Source organism: Neodiprion fabricii, chromosome 1 (genome assembly GCF_021155785.1).
Source record: "Neodiprion fabricii isolate iyNeoFabr1 chromosome 1, iyNeoFabr1.1, whole genome shotgun sequence".
Lineage (NCBI taxonomy): Eukaryota > Metazoa > Arthropoda > Insecta > Hymenoptera > Diprionidae > Neodiprion > Neodiprion fabricii.
The window spans coordinates 4,507,698-4,517,166 of record NC_060239.1 but is presented as its reverse complement, the minus strand read 5'-3'; the positions used below and the strand labels follow the sequence as shown (position 1 = coordinate 4,517,166).

Genomic DNA, 9,469 nt, shown 5'->3' with positions numbered 1-9,469 from the left:
TATTACGTAAAATAGTTGCATTCGTGTATGAGAGAGAAATGAGGATTGTTTATTTGGAATATAATTTTTTTCATTATTGAATTCTATGATGTTGGAAGGCAGGAGGTAATCAATTCATTACTATAAATCATATTGCAATTATTTAACACATACTTTATAGTTTTAAATAATATAAATTACGTATAACACCTACATATTATTTTATAAATTAGCTATATATTTCTTACTTATGCATGTTAATTTAGAATCTCTAAAGAGGCCACTTTTTGTATGCTCAAAATCTCGTAAACTACTGAAGATAAATTTTTTAACTATTCATAAAGGAATATGAAATAGTACGATAACGATACAATTCTTGTGGCGTAAATAGTTCTCCTTTTGTTTTTATATGCATACGTCAAGGTTACAAACTGGCAACAGTTATTTCGAAAATTTATTTATTCACAATTTCAGTATTCTGTTTAAAACAAATGTAATTCTTTTAATCTGGCATGTAGTAGTTGTCGATTTTCTATTTCACTTACTACTAAATTATTACAGCCACATGTCAATCTCACGACCAGCGTCTGATTGAATCATAATTTCCTCTAAAGATTAATGGCGGGACCCAGCCTACCATGAGGTAGTGGATTGAAAGGGGTTACATTGCGCACTTCTTTTTCAAGAGGTGCAGAGTAGATATCTGTGGTCAATTCACTCATAGGGATTTCTTTGTCTGTCTTAGCAATCTTCACCGCATCATCAACTTCTTTTCTGACCTCAGCCTCAAGTTTCTTTAAACACAGTGAAAGGTTCAGATTAATTTGTATTTAAATAATATCACTTTGCTTTAGCTATTAGTCAATGATAGATCATGTGTTTGAATGTTTACCTTGAGTTCATCAGCTGCAACTAAGTTCGAGTTGAGAATCCTTTCTTTAAAGCTGGTAATAGGGTCACGAGTCTGACGAACCTCTTGAATTTCTTCCCTAGTACGATAGCTTGTGCCTGGATCTGACATACTGTGACCGCTGTAACGATAAGTAGCTGTTTCGAGGACAATTGGTCCTTTTCCACTGGTGCAGTGATCAATGGCATAACGAGTAGCCTCTCGCACGGCTAAAACGTCCATTCCATCGACCTGTTCAAGTAATTCATATTTGTATGAAATTATATTGTCAAGACAAAATTGAATTATCAACTATTCGAAAAGTCTGGTGAATATTAATGAGTGTAAAATAATTCACCAAGTATTATATATAAATTTTTGACTTGTATGATATTGAATTATCTTTGCTTTACCCAGATTCCGGGAACATAATCTCCTCTTGTGTAATAGTCCGTACTGGCAGCTGCTCGGTCTGCGCTGGTTCCCATACCATAACCATTATTTTCGCAAACAAAAATGCAGGGAATATCCCACAGCTTGGCAATATTGTAAGCCTCGAATATCTGACCTTGATTTGCAGCGCCATCACCATACAAAGCTAAACATACTCCACCGGTGTTTTGATATTTGGCAGCAAAGGCTACGCCTACACCCAGCGGCACCTAGTGAGTAGAATTTTAAGAATTCTCAGTTATCCAAAAATTCATAATGTTATATAGCTACTCATTTCATTAACGTAGCCCAGTCATCTTTGGCTTACCTGGGCACCAACAATACCATTGCCTCCGTAAAAATTCTTGGCATACATGTGCATGGAACCACCTTTACCGCGTGCATTCCCGCTTTGACGCCCTGTAAGTTCAGCTAGTACACCTAACGGGGAAACACCCATAAGATAAGTCCATCCGTGAACACGATAAGCTGTTATTACGGAATCCTGAGGACGTAGGACGGCAGTCATCCCAACTGCACATGCTTCCTAGGAACAGCAAAATCAAGAGTAAGTTAAAGCTTTTTGTGATACACATTTCATGTGAAATTTTTAAATTCAAGGATGAAATTACTTGGAGATCGAAAATATGGTTATTTTTAAATTGTACAAAATTGTGCAAGTTTGGATCGATTATTTATTAACAAATTTTACACAAAGTTAGCTGGGAGTTTGTCATACCTGTCCGGAGTAAAGATGACAAAAACCCCTTATAATTTTTTCTTTGTAAAGGTTGCCAGCCGCTGTTTCAATACGACGGATGGTGTGCAATTGCTTGTAGTACTTGAGAGCATCCTCTTTTGTTACTGACACCTGCGTGGATGGGCCTGATTCTAATTTATGTAAACGGAATGGCTTTGTTTCGAAGGATGCCTCCGTCGCGTAATTATTCTTGTTTAATAAAAAAGACACAGCCTGCAACAAAAAAAAAAGATTCAATTATAGCAAACTGTTTATTATACATACCGTCAGGTATTTCATTTAATATCAATTTTTGTGTTACGCTGAAGAAAACGAAGGTAGTCAAATGGATCTCCAGGACAATGTTTCGATAACTGTGATTATTATGTAGCACATTATATTTGAAACTGAATAATTTCGTTGTAGATAGAATTTTGCATGTGCAGAGGAAATATTTTTTGCTGCGCAATCAAAGTTGTTGAAATGGCTAAGCTTTAGTTCCTGTGTACATGTATTATAATTTGCTAAATTTAACGAGATGAGTGATTGAATTATTCAAGGAGCAAAGTGCAATTAAGGTGTTTTGAGCGTGGTGCCACGTGACCAATTTTTGAATTGATTTGGAATTTCTCGTACGTAATATTATGGTGCTATTGTCGGTAAATACTCTGGGGTCAGCTGGTGCTGAATAACTTTTGTACAGATGTTTCATCTATTTATATCACCGCAAAACATGCTTTGAGGTTATATTTTGCAGATTATTCGATTAATTATTAATACGATAATTTATCTGTGCTAACTGACCAGAGCGCATTTCCCAGCATGAACAAGGTCATATCATAAAAATATTCCAAATCGAATCAATGTTTTACGAAAGAACAAGATTGATTTTCGTACAAACTCTTACAATTAAATCGATCACGTGATACCACGCTCAAAAAACCTTACAATTAACATTTTGGAATATTAGCTGAAGCATAGACAACGAAAACTAAATTTGTTACTGGGATATTTACCTTGCTCCAGCTTCCATACTTGCCCATGAATGAGATATAAAAATGAAGGATTATTCAAGGCATTAATCGAAAAATTACAGGAAAGGCAAAACAGCGAGTGAAAATAATTGAAATTCTATACTTTTCAAATCATAGGAAAAAGTAAGGGATTTTTTCTAAGGTCATTCACATGTTCAGCAACAGTTCGAATTTTTTTCAGAATAACTCACATTTCTTTTCGACGTTTGACTGCCAATGCTCCTAATGCAGTTGGGAATCATTTTAGAGGTAGAATGCCGTGTCAGGTAATTGAAATTTTTTTAAAATTACGTTTAATTATATTTCCCAGCTGGCAAATGAGAGGAACACGGATATTACAAGCTACGCGACAGCGGACATTTAGAGGAGAACGACCGTGCGCCGTGGACCAACGATTGGCAGCCCGATATGTTAGCTGAAATTTTACACGATTGGTATGACTGGAGTTCGATTCTCGAACCGTGCGAATGCATAATAATCTCCCAAACGATTGAAAATCGCTGTATGAACTGGTACGAATCGCGTCCGCGTCGCTTGAGAAATCTCAAATTTCGTCGAATTTGAACATTAGTTTTTAGCCTATCGCCAATTGAGTAACACCAATTTGTAAATACGGGAGTTGTGATCACACGCTTTTATTTATCAAGTGTTACATTGCGTATAGACGTAATTATTGCTTTATCAATCCATGTGTAGATCGTGCCTTGTTTTTCGACGAGAAAACAAGTGATTTTCGTGATTCGAAAAAATCGTTGTACTGGTTTTTATCGTCTTCGAATAAACTCTGAATATCAGTGCCTCAGTGCGGTTTGATCTAATTGGAACGGTCTACGATGTGAGTTTGCCGATGTATGGTTGTAAAAAATAGCTTATCAGTGTCGAAGAAATTATTACAATGTGCATAACAGGAGTGTATAGTGAAACAAATACTGATATGTGTTCAACCGTGGATCCACACAATGGGTACAGGTCAATGCAGCTACGAATTCGACAAAAGGTAAGTCTTGCATGCGATTTGTATTTTTCGTAATGTTTCCCCAGGTTGTATACTGACTAGAATTTTAAGCTTAATTATAATCAGCCTGCTAGTGCTAGTTTCTGTCACTACAATAGCGAAAATTATTATCGTGGAAAAAAATCTCCGGTACATTTTATTTATAGTCTAGAATTATCTTTCAAATTATACGTTCCAATTCTGAACGCGCTATTTGCGATTGACCTTGAAACATACTTCGCGGCGTTACAAACAAGCTAGACAATATGACTCTACATACCTATGTACGCCTTCTCGAAACTTCATATACTTCGTGGTAATAATAATAACAACGTGTAAGGCTCACGACGTCGGCGTCACATTGGAATCAGGGTGAAATAAAGTGAAAATGACCGACAAGAACGATAAATCGAAAGTTGATTTGGGACTTCTTGAGGAAGACGATGAATTCGAAGAATTTCCTGCCGAAGGTAAGTTTCCTTTATTTTATCTTATCCCAATATTCTTTGCTTCTCTTCACCCTCTAACCTCAAATTTGCTGAATCACGGAAGATTGGACTGCCAAAGATGAAGACAATGCCGATATTAGCGTGTGGGAGGATAACTGGGATGACGATGACGTCGAAGATGATTTTAGCCAACAATTAAGGTAAGACTTTGACTCTTATTTGTCTAATATAAAATGTTAAAGAATTGCCTCGGACTCTTCGTAGTTTTCATGTCTCAAGTCTATCTGTGTTATTTGAAAAGTTTTATGTACTGTCTTTGCTAACTTCATTATTAGTGGTATCAAACTACTCTCTCCGAGATCTTAATTCGCTTCAACCAAGAAAACGACCTTAATTAATTTACCATATCGTTATTCCAGAGCTCAATTGGAAAAGCAGAAAGTACAGGGTGACCCTTCGGGAAAGGAAAATTGAGTTCAAAACGAAGTGTGGATGTATATTAATTGTTAAGTAATAAACTGCTATATGTATTTCATACGTATCATTTTAATTTCTTAAGAGATAAGTTCCAATTACAGCACATGTAACGAATGCAAAAAGTTCTACTCATAGTTTCTCTCATGTATGAATATTTGTTTAAAAATTTTCACAGTCACTGAGATAAAATCTAATAAATATCATTGTTTGATAGACAATTTTTTTTTTATACATACTTTTCATTCAATTGAAAAATCTGTACAATTGATAACAAAACTTCACTGGGATTTGGCTAAACATCCTTAGCTAGTACACCAGTGTAAATACAAATAGAATCTATTTTTGTCACATTTTACCCGTTTTTTTTTCCATTTTAGAAGCAAATGTTAATACATGCAGGTGTGGGTATTAGATTTAAAATAATTGCAGCAGAGAATGTTTACTTTGTCTTGAAAATAAATTTAGGACAACTTTTTAGTTCACTTTCAGTACGCTGTTACACCTTGATTGGTCGATCTGGACGTAGCTAATAATTGTGAAGCTAAAACGTCCAATAATTGTAAACACAAATCTCGATTAATTTTCTTATTATCCAAAGACCTCATGAGAAATTTAAATGCTTCGCTTGTTTCATTGTCCCCTAAGAATATCTTTATGTGAGGTGGGATTGCTGACATTAATTGTTGTAGTAATTCATCCTGCAGTATATCTAATCCTTTAGTGTTTTCGTTACCAGAGCTGGCAAATATGTCCAGATTATCCAAGTGTTTAAAAGATTTGAGAATCGAATTCTGGAACAAAAGTAGACGGCTTTTACAGTCAAATCTGATGCCACTTAGCGTACATGTTAATTAACAATCTGATTTACCAATAACATTACTTTTAACGTGGTCTCAGCAATATTTCCAAAGAACAATTTGACAGTTCTAACAACAGCTTCTTGTTCTATAACGTTGTCACATCCGGATCCACCTAAAACTTCAGAAGCCAAGTCGACAACTAGTTGCGTTAAAGTTATCTTACTGTCCAGCTCATCAAGTTCTTCTGCAAAAATTAAAATATTATTATTGAAGTTATAGCTGTATTCAATTTAGAACTTCTCAAGGTAGTTACTGCTAATTGATGGAAGTTAGATCTGTTCATCGCGTACAATGTTAGAGGTAGGATTACTGACCGTCGTATGGTGTGTTAAAAATTTCCCACCAATGAGCCAGCAGCTCTGAGTCACCGCTACCCTCGACCGATTCGACTGCTTCGTAAGCCGTGTCCACAGAACAGTAGTCCATTCTTTCCGCGACCAATTGCTGCAATTCTCGAGCTAAATTCTGCTGATTTTATAATAAAAGTTATTGGCAGTAGTGGAAATATATTATTGGATAGAACTTTGGAAGACACTTGAAACTCACAGATTTTAAGTCCTCAACAAACCGCCACGGAACATCAGCCAGTGACATTAATGTCGGCATCGGCATTACTTCTATTTCTGTATCCATTTCAAAACCAGGCACAACAGTTTTCAAAGTATTGAATACTCCGCTTACGGTTTTAGCCAAAAATCTATCTAGGCGTGGTGCCACTGTGTCCGCTTTTTTATTACTGCTGCTGCTTGGCCTCAAAAAGTGACGTAATTGCGGTGGATAATCGGCAGCTAAACGAGAGCAAACTAGTTTTAAATAATTTTCCATCTCCACACGTCCGCCTTCTGGTAAAGTTATGTTTGATATTGCAACCGCCAATGATGGAACCTGAAGTTAGATATTTGAATGCTTTTTATGTCTGTGTTTCAGCGATTATTAAGCATGGTTGTATGTCAGTTGATAATTACTTCTGCTAGACTAGCGTGAAGTTGTACAAAATCTGAGTACTGCCTCTTAACGGTGGCTGTAGTAGTTTCAAATAAGTGTGATCCATGCTGTTCTATGTCGTCAAACTGTATGCAGTACAGGAGCTGCTGAGAGCCATCGGGTGCCGTATGAAACTCTGTCCAAGGAATAGTTAAGTGGCTGCCTTCGTAAACTGTGCAAGACTTTTCCTCCAATTGTCTGCAATTAAATTTAGTAGAAGCTTCGGGATTATTTTTTTATTAGCTTCCAAATTAAGATTTTGCATGAACCTGGAGAAGCGGCCAGGCCTGAATTAAACTGGTTGAAAAAAATACACATTTACAATGGTGTTGAGGCGTTGGATTTTTGGTGCAAAAGACTTCGCAGTCTGGCGATAGTCGTTGCAAAATCAGTTGGTTCTTCATAAACCGGAGACAATCTGTCTTCCTCTGGTTCAGAATCAGGTTCAGATATTTCAACATTGGCCCACAATCCTCTGTGGCTTATTTCTAAACCCTCCAAACTCAGAGCAGCTTTCCTTTCCATTGTGCTTTGTGCATTCTGATTGTTATCTTTGAAATCTGGTGAAATATCAGCACCTTGACCAGCTTTAGGTAAGGGACGCGATATCGCTGCAGCTGTTGTGGAACGTATGGCATCACTGAGTGCCGTAGACACAACACTCTGAAAAGATTTGACTTTGATGAGTATGATTTCGATTAAAGGAGATCCCCAAATAAATAGAAAGAAGGTATTATCACCTCGCTAGTCGAAGCACATTTCTCATTTTTTACTGGTTCTGAGCTAATCGCTCTTACAATTTCTTCTAAAATCCACTCTGGTGAACTTATGCTTTCTATTCCTGTGAGCAATTTTTTAGCCAGTATTGAAAATAAGAGTTTACAAGGTAACGAACTAGTCAATTCCCATTGTAAAAATTCTCTTGCCAATACAGTGACCACTCGATGAAGACTGTGCTCTAACGCCGCTAGGCTTCGCGAACCCGGATGAACATAGCGATACGCTTCTTCGATGTCTAGTGCAGTTCCCTTCTCAACACGACGCAGCGCTCTGATAAAAGGAATAACAACATTGCAGTAAATCGTTAGTTTCCTAAGTGAGACTGTAATGAAAACCAAGCTAGGTGAATCGGTAATTGCAGTGCATAATTATACAATGTTTAACACGTGGATCATTACCTACGATATTCCTTCAAATGCAACAAGAATATATTGCCAATTTTTCTAGCCAATTCAATTCGATCAATTCGTATCAATTGATGATTGAATTTAAGAATCAGATTTTCGAGCAACTGTTTGGACTCGTTAGGAAAAGCATCGTCATTGCTCACATTTCTGTACCAAATTTTAACAAAGTTCGCATCAATATCATTTATAACTTTTTCCACATTTATTTTTTCCACAAAAGTTACAGGCAGGTCCTGTTCTAAAACAGATCCATCGTCTAAATTTCCATCAGCCCTCAGGTCTCTGAGAAGATTATTTATCTCTGTGTTTTGTCTGTCTATCTGATTTTCGTCCTTCGTTTCTTCATCGTTATCGACACGTTTAACTACCGGTTTTTGTGGCTGACGACCACTACCTGTTTGATCATTTTTCATCCATCCCTGAGCCCATTTGTTGAAAGGTTCAGTGGTCAAAGGTGCGTTGACTTTGAGCATTAATCTCAATACGAAACAGCTTAGCCATATCGATATAGTGATCACAAAAATTGCCCAAGATATTAAAAAATGAAGCGGTACAGTAAGATGAGCGACGTGTGTTTGAATCGTCATGCAAATTGAAACAGAGAAAAGACTGATCAATAAAATACGATTTGACCAGCTTATCGAGAATACTTTCTCCATATTTATTTTCGTTAGTTAACCACTTTCTGCTTCAATTGTTTCTACAGATAAGTATCATTTTTGGTGTTGCGTATTGCACCTCGTGTTACTTTGAAGTCTTTGATATATTTCACAATCTTTTTCTCTAAATATAAAAAAATGTCGTCCAACTTTCGTTCAGGTCGTTGCAACAACGATGAATATTCTTCTCTGTCATTCCTGCCATAACGTCTATATTTTCACGCGTATAATGACACATGATTAATGAACCTCATCGATGAGTACTGATCTTATCTCTTGTGCTCGCGCTGACAGTAGTTGACAGTTGTGTGACAGGAGCCGACGGATCTCGCAATTTTTTTACAACAGTGTGTTCCGGAATACATTGAAAAAAAGCGGCAATCACTCGTCGTGGCGACCTCTGGTGGATATTCAGTGAACCTTTTATCGCTACCGTAGTGACACTAAAGTTCAATTCCGCAAATCCCGCCACCGTTACGCATCAGCTAATTTTCTTCAATTTTTTCCACACGATAATCGAATAAATAGAATTCAAAGTGGAGTAATTTTTTTTTGAAAAAACAATATGAAGATAGCAAAACAAGCTGCAGATCAATCGGATCAATCGACACTCAGCAAAGCCGTTAAAAATGTGAAGCAAAAACTTTTAACGGTATGTTTCGAATGTATCCAAACACGTGTTTAACATAACCTATAAATCTGTTGCGCATTCGGCAACTTATCCAGTTCAATCAAGTCTGCTATTTCGGTCAGCCGATAGTTGAAACTGACACTCGACGATTTGTC

General features: G+C 36.8%; 5 protein-coding genes across 7 annotated transcripts in view; 3 read left to right on the top strand and 2 right to left on the bottom strand.

Annotated features, from left to right (window-relative positions):
• Positions 1 to 420: 420 nt before the first annotated feature.
• On the bottom strand, positions 421 to 3,471 carry LOC124187729 (probable pyruvate dehydrogenase E1 component subunit alpha, mitochondrial). Of its 2 annotated transcripts, XM_046579795.1 has the most exons (7): positions 3,265 to 3,471; positions 3,056 to 3,073; positions 2,040 to 2,273; positions 1,629 to 1,847; positions 1,282 to 1,530; positions 872 to 1,120; positions 421 to 773 (listed from the first exon to the last, which is right to left on the bottom strand). In XM_046579795.1, exons 1-7 carry the CDS (start codon positions 3,313 to 3,315, stop codon positions 588 to 590), a joined length of 1,206 nt encoding a protein of 401 aa, XP_046435751.1. In that variant the 5' UTR covers positions 3,316 to 3,471; the 3' UTR covers positions 421 to 587. The 2 variants fall into 2 exon arrangements, with proteins under 2 accessions (XP_046435751.1, XP_046435752.1); XM_046579796.1 differs by lacking the exon at positions 3,056 to 3,073.
• A 559-nt stretch (positions 3,472 to 4,030) lies between these two features.
• LOC124187713 (thyrotropin-releasing hormone-degrading ectoenzyme-like) overlaps positions 4,031 to 9,469 on the top strand; it is a 27,986-nt gene continuing 22,547 nt past the window's right edge. The window contains exon 1 of the mRNA XM_046579772.1: positions 4,031 to 4,070. The gene's annotated coding sequence lies outside the window, so the exon portion shown is untranslated. The remainder of the gene's footprint in view (positions 4,071 to 9,469) is intronic.
• Positions 4,377 to 5,051, top strand: LOC124187743 (26S proteasome complex subunit SEM1). Its single transcript, XM_046579819.1, has 3 exons — positions 4,377 to 4,537; positions 4,620 to 4,716; positions 4,936 to 5,051. The coding sequence occupies exons 1-3, from the start codon at positions 4,456 to 4,458 to the stop codon at positions 4,988 to 4,990; spliced, it is 234 nt and encodes a 77-aa protein (XP_046435775.1). The 5' UTR covers positions 4,377 to 4,455; the 3' UTR covers positions 4,991 to 5,051.
• LOC124187716 lies at positions 4,934 to 9,028 on the bottom strand. 2 transcript variants are annotated; one of them, XM_046579776.1, is made up of 8 exons: positions 8,016 to 9,028; positions 7,578 to 7,887; positions 7,160 to 7,500; positions 6,819 to 7,035; positions 6,400 to 6,738; positions 6,168 to 6,321; positions 5,874 to 6,037; positions 4,934 to 5,784 (listed from the first exon to the last, which is right to left on the bottom strand). In XM_046579776.1, the coding sequence occupies exons 1-8, from the start codon at positions 8,681 to 8,683 to the stop codon at positions 5,479 to 5,481; spliced, it is 2,499 nt and encodes an 832-aa protein (XP_046435732.1). In that variant the 5' UTR covers positions 8,684 to 9,028; the 3' UTR covers positions 4,934 to 5,478. The 2 variants fall into 2 exon arrangements, with proteins under 2 accessions (XP_046435732.1, XP_046435733.1); XM_046579777.1 differs by having other exon boundaries at positions 6,168 to 6,318.
• The window catches only part of LOC124187727 (MKI67 FHA domain-interacting nucleolar phosphoprotein-like), a 1,973-nt gene continuing 1,641 nt past the window's right edge, over positions 9,138 to 9,469 (top strand). Inside the window, exon 1 of the mRNA XM_046579793.1 lies at positions 9,138 to 9,335. Coding sequence (XP_046435749.1) covers positions 9,249 to 9,335 — 87 coding nt within the window. The 5' untranslated portion in view covers positions 9,138 to 9,248. The remainder of the gene's footprint in view (positions 9,336 to 9,469) is intronic.

What these genes read in the sequence shown, in the direction of transcription:
- LOC124187729 (XM_046579795.1), bottom strand. Translation starts at nt 3,315, where the DNA reads ATGATTCCCAACTGCATTAGGAGCATTGGCAGTCAAACGTCGAAAAGA. An exon ending in ATGGTATTGTTGGTGCCCAG is followed by an intron (nt 1,531 to 1,628) that starts GTAAGCCAAAGA and finishes TCTACTCACTAG; the next exon opens with GTGCCGCTGGGTGTAGGCGT. An exon ending in ATTATGTTCCCGGAATCTGG is followed by an intron (nt 1,121 to 1,281) that starts GTAAAGCAAAGA and finishes TTACTTGAACAG; the next exon opens with GTCGATGGAATGGACGTTTT.
- LOC124187743 (XM_046579819.1), top strand. Translation starts at nt 4,456, where the DNA reads ATGACCGACAAGAACGATAAATCGAAAGTTGATTTGGGACTTCTTGAG. An exon ending in CGAAGAATTTCCTGCCGAAG is followed by an intron (nt 4,538 to 4,619) that starts GTAAGTTTCCTT and finishes GAATCACGGAAG; the next exon opens with ATTGGACTGCCAAAGATGAA. An exon ending in GATTTTAGCCAACAATTAAG is followed by an intron (nt 4,717 to 4,935) that starts GTAAGACTTTGA and finishes TCGTTATTCCAG; the next exon opens with AGCTCAATTGGAAAAGCAGA.
- LOC124187716 (XM_046579776.1), bottom strand. Translation starts at nt 8,683, where the DNA reads ATGGAGAAAGTATTCTCGATAAGCTGGTCAAATCGTATTTTATTGATC. An exon ending in TCCAACGCCTCAACACCATT is followed by an intron (nt 7,036 to 7,159) that starts GTAAATGTGTAT and finishes ATTTAATTGCAG; the next exon opens with ACAATTGGAGGAAAAGTCTT. An exon ending in TTTTAACACACCATACGACG is followed by an intron (nt 6,038 to 6,167) that starts GTCAGTAATCCT and finishes TAATTTTTGCAG; the next exon opens with AAGAACTTGATGAGCTGGAC.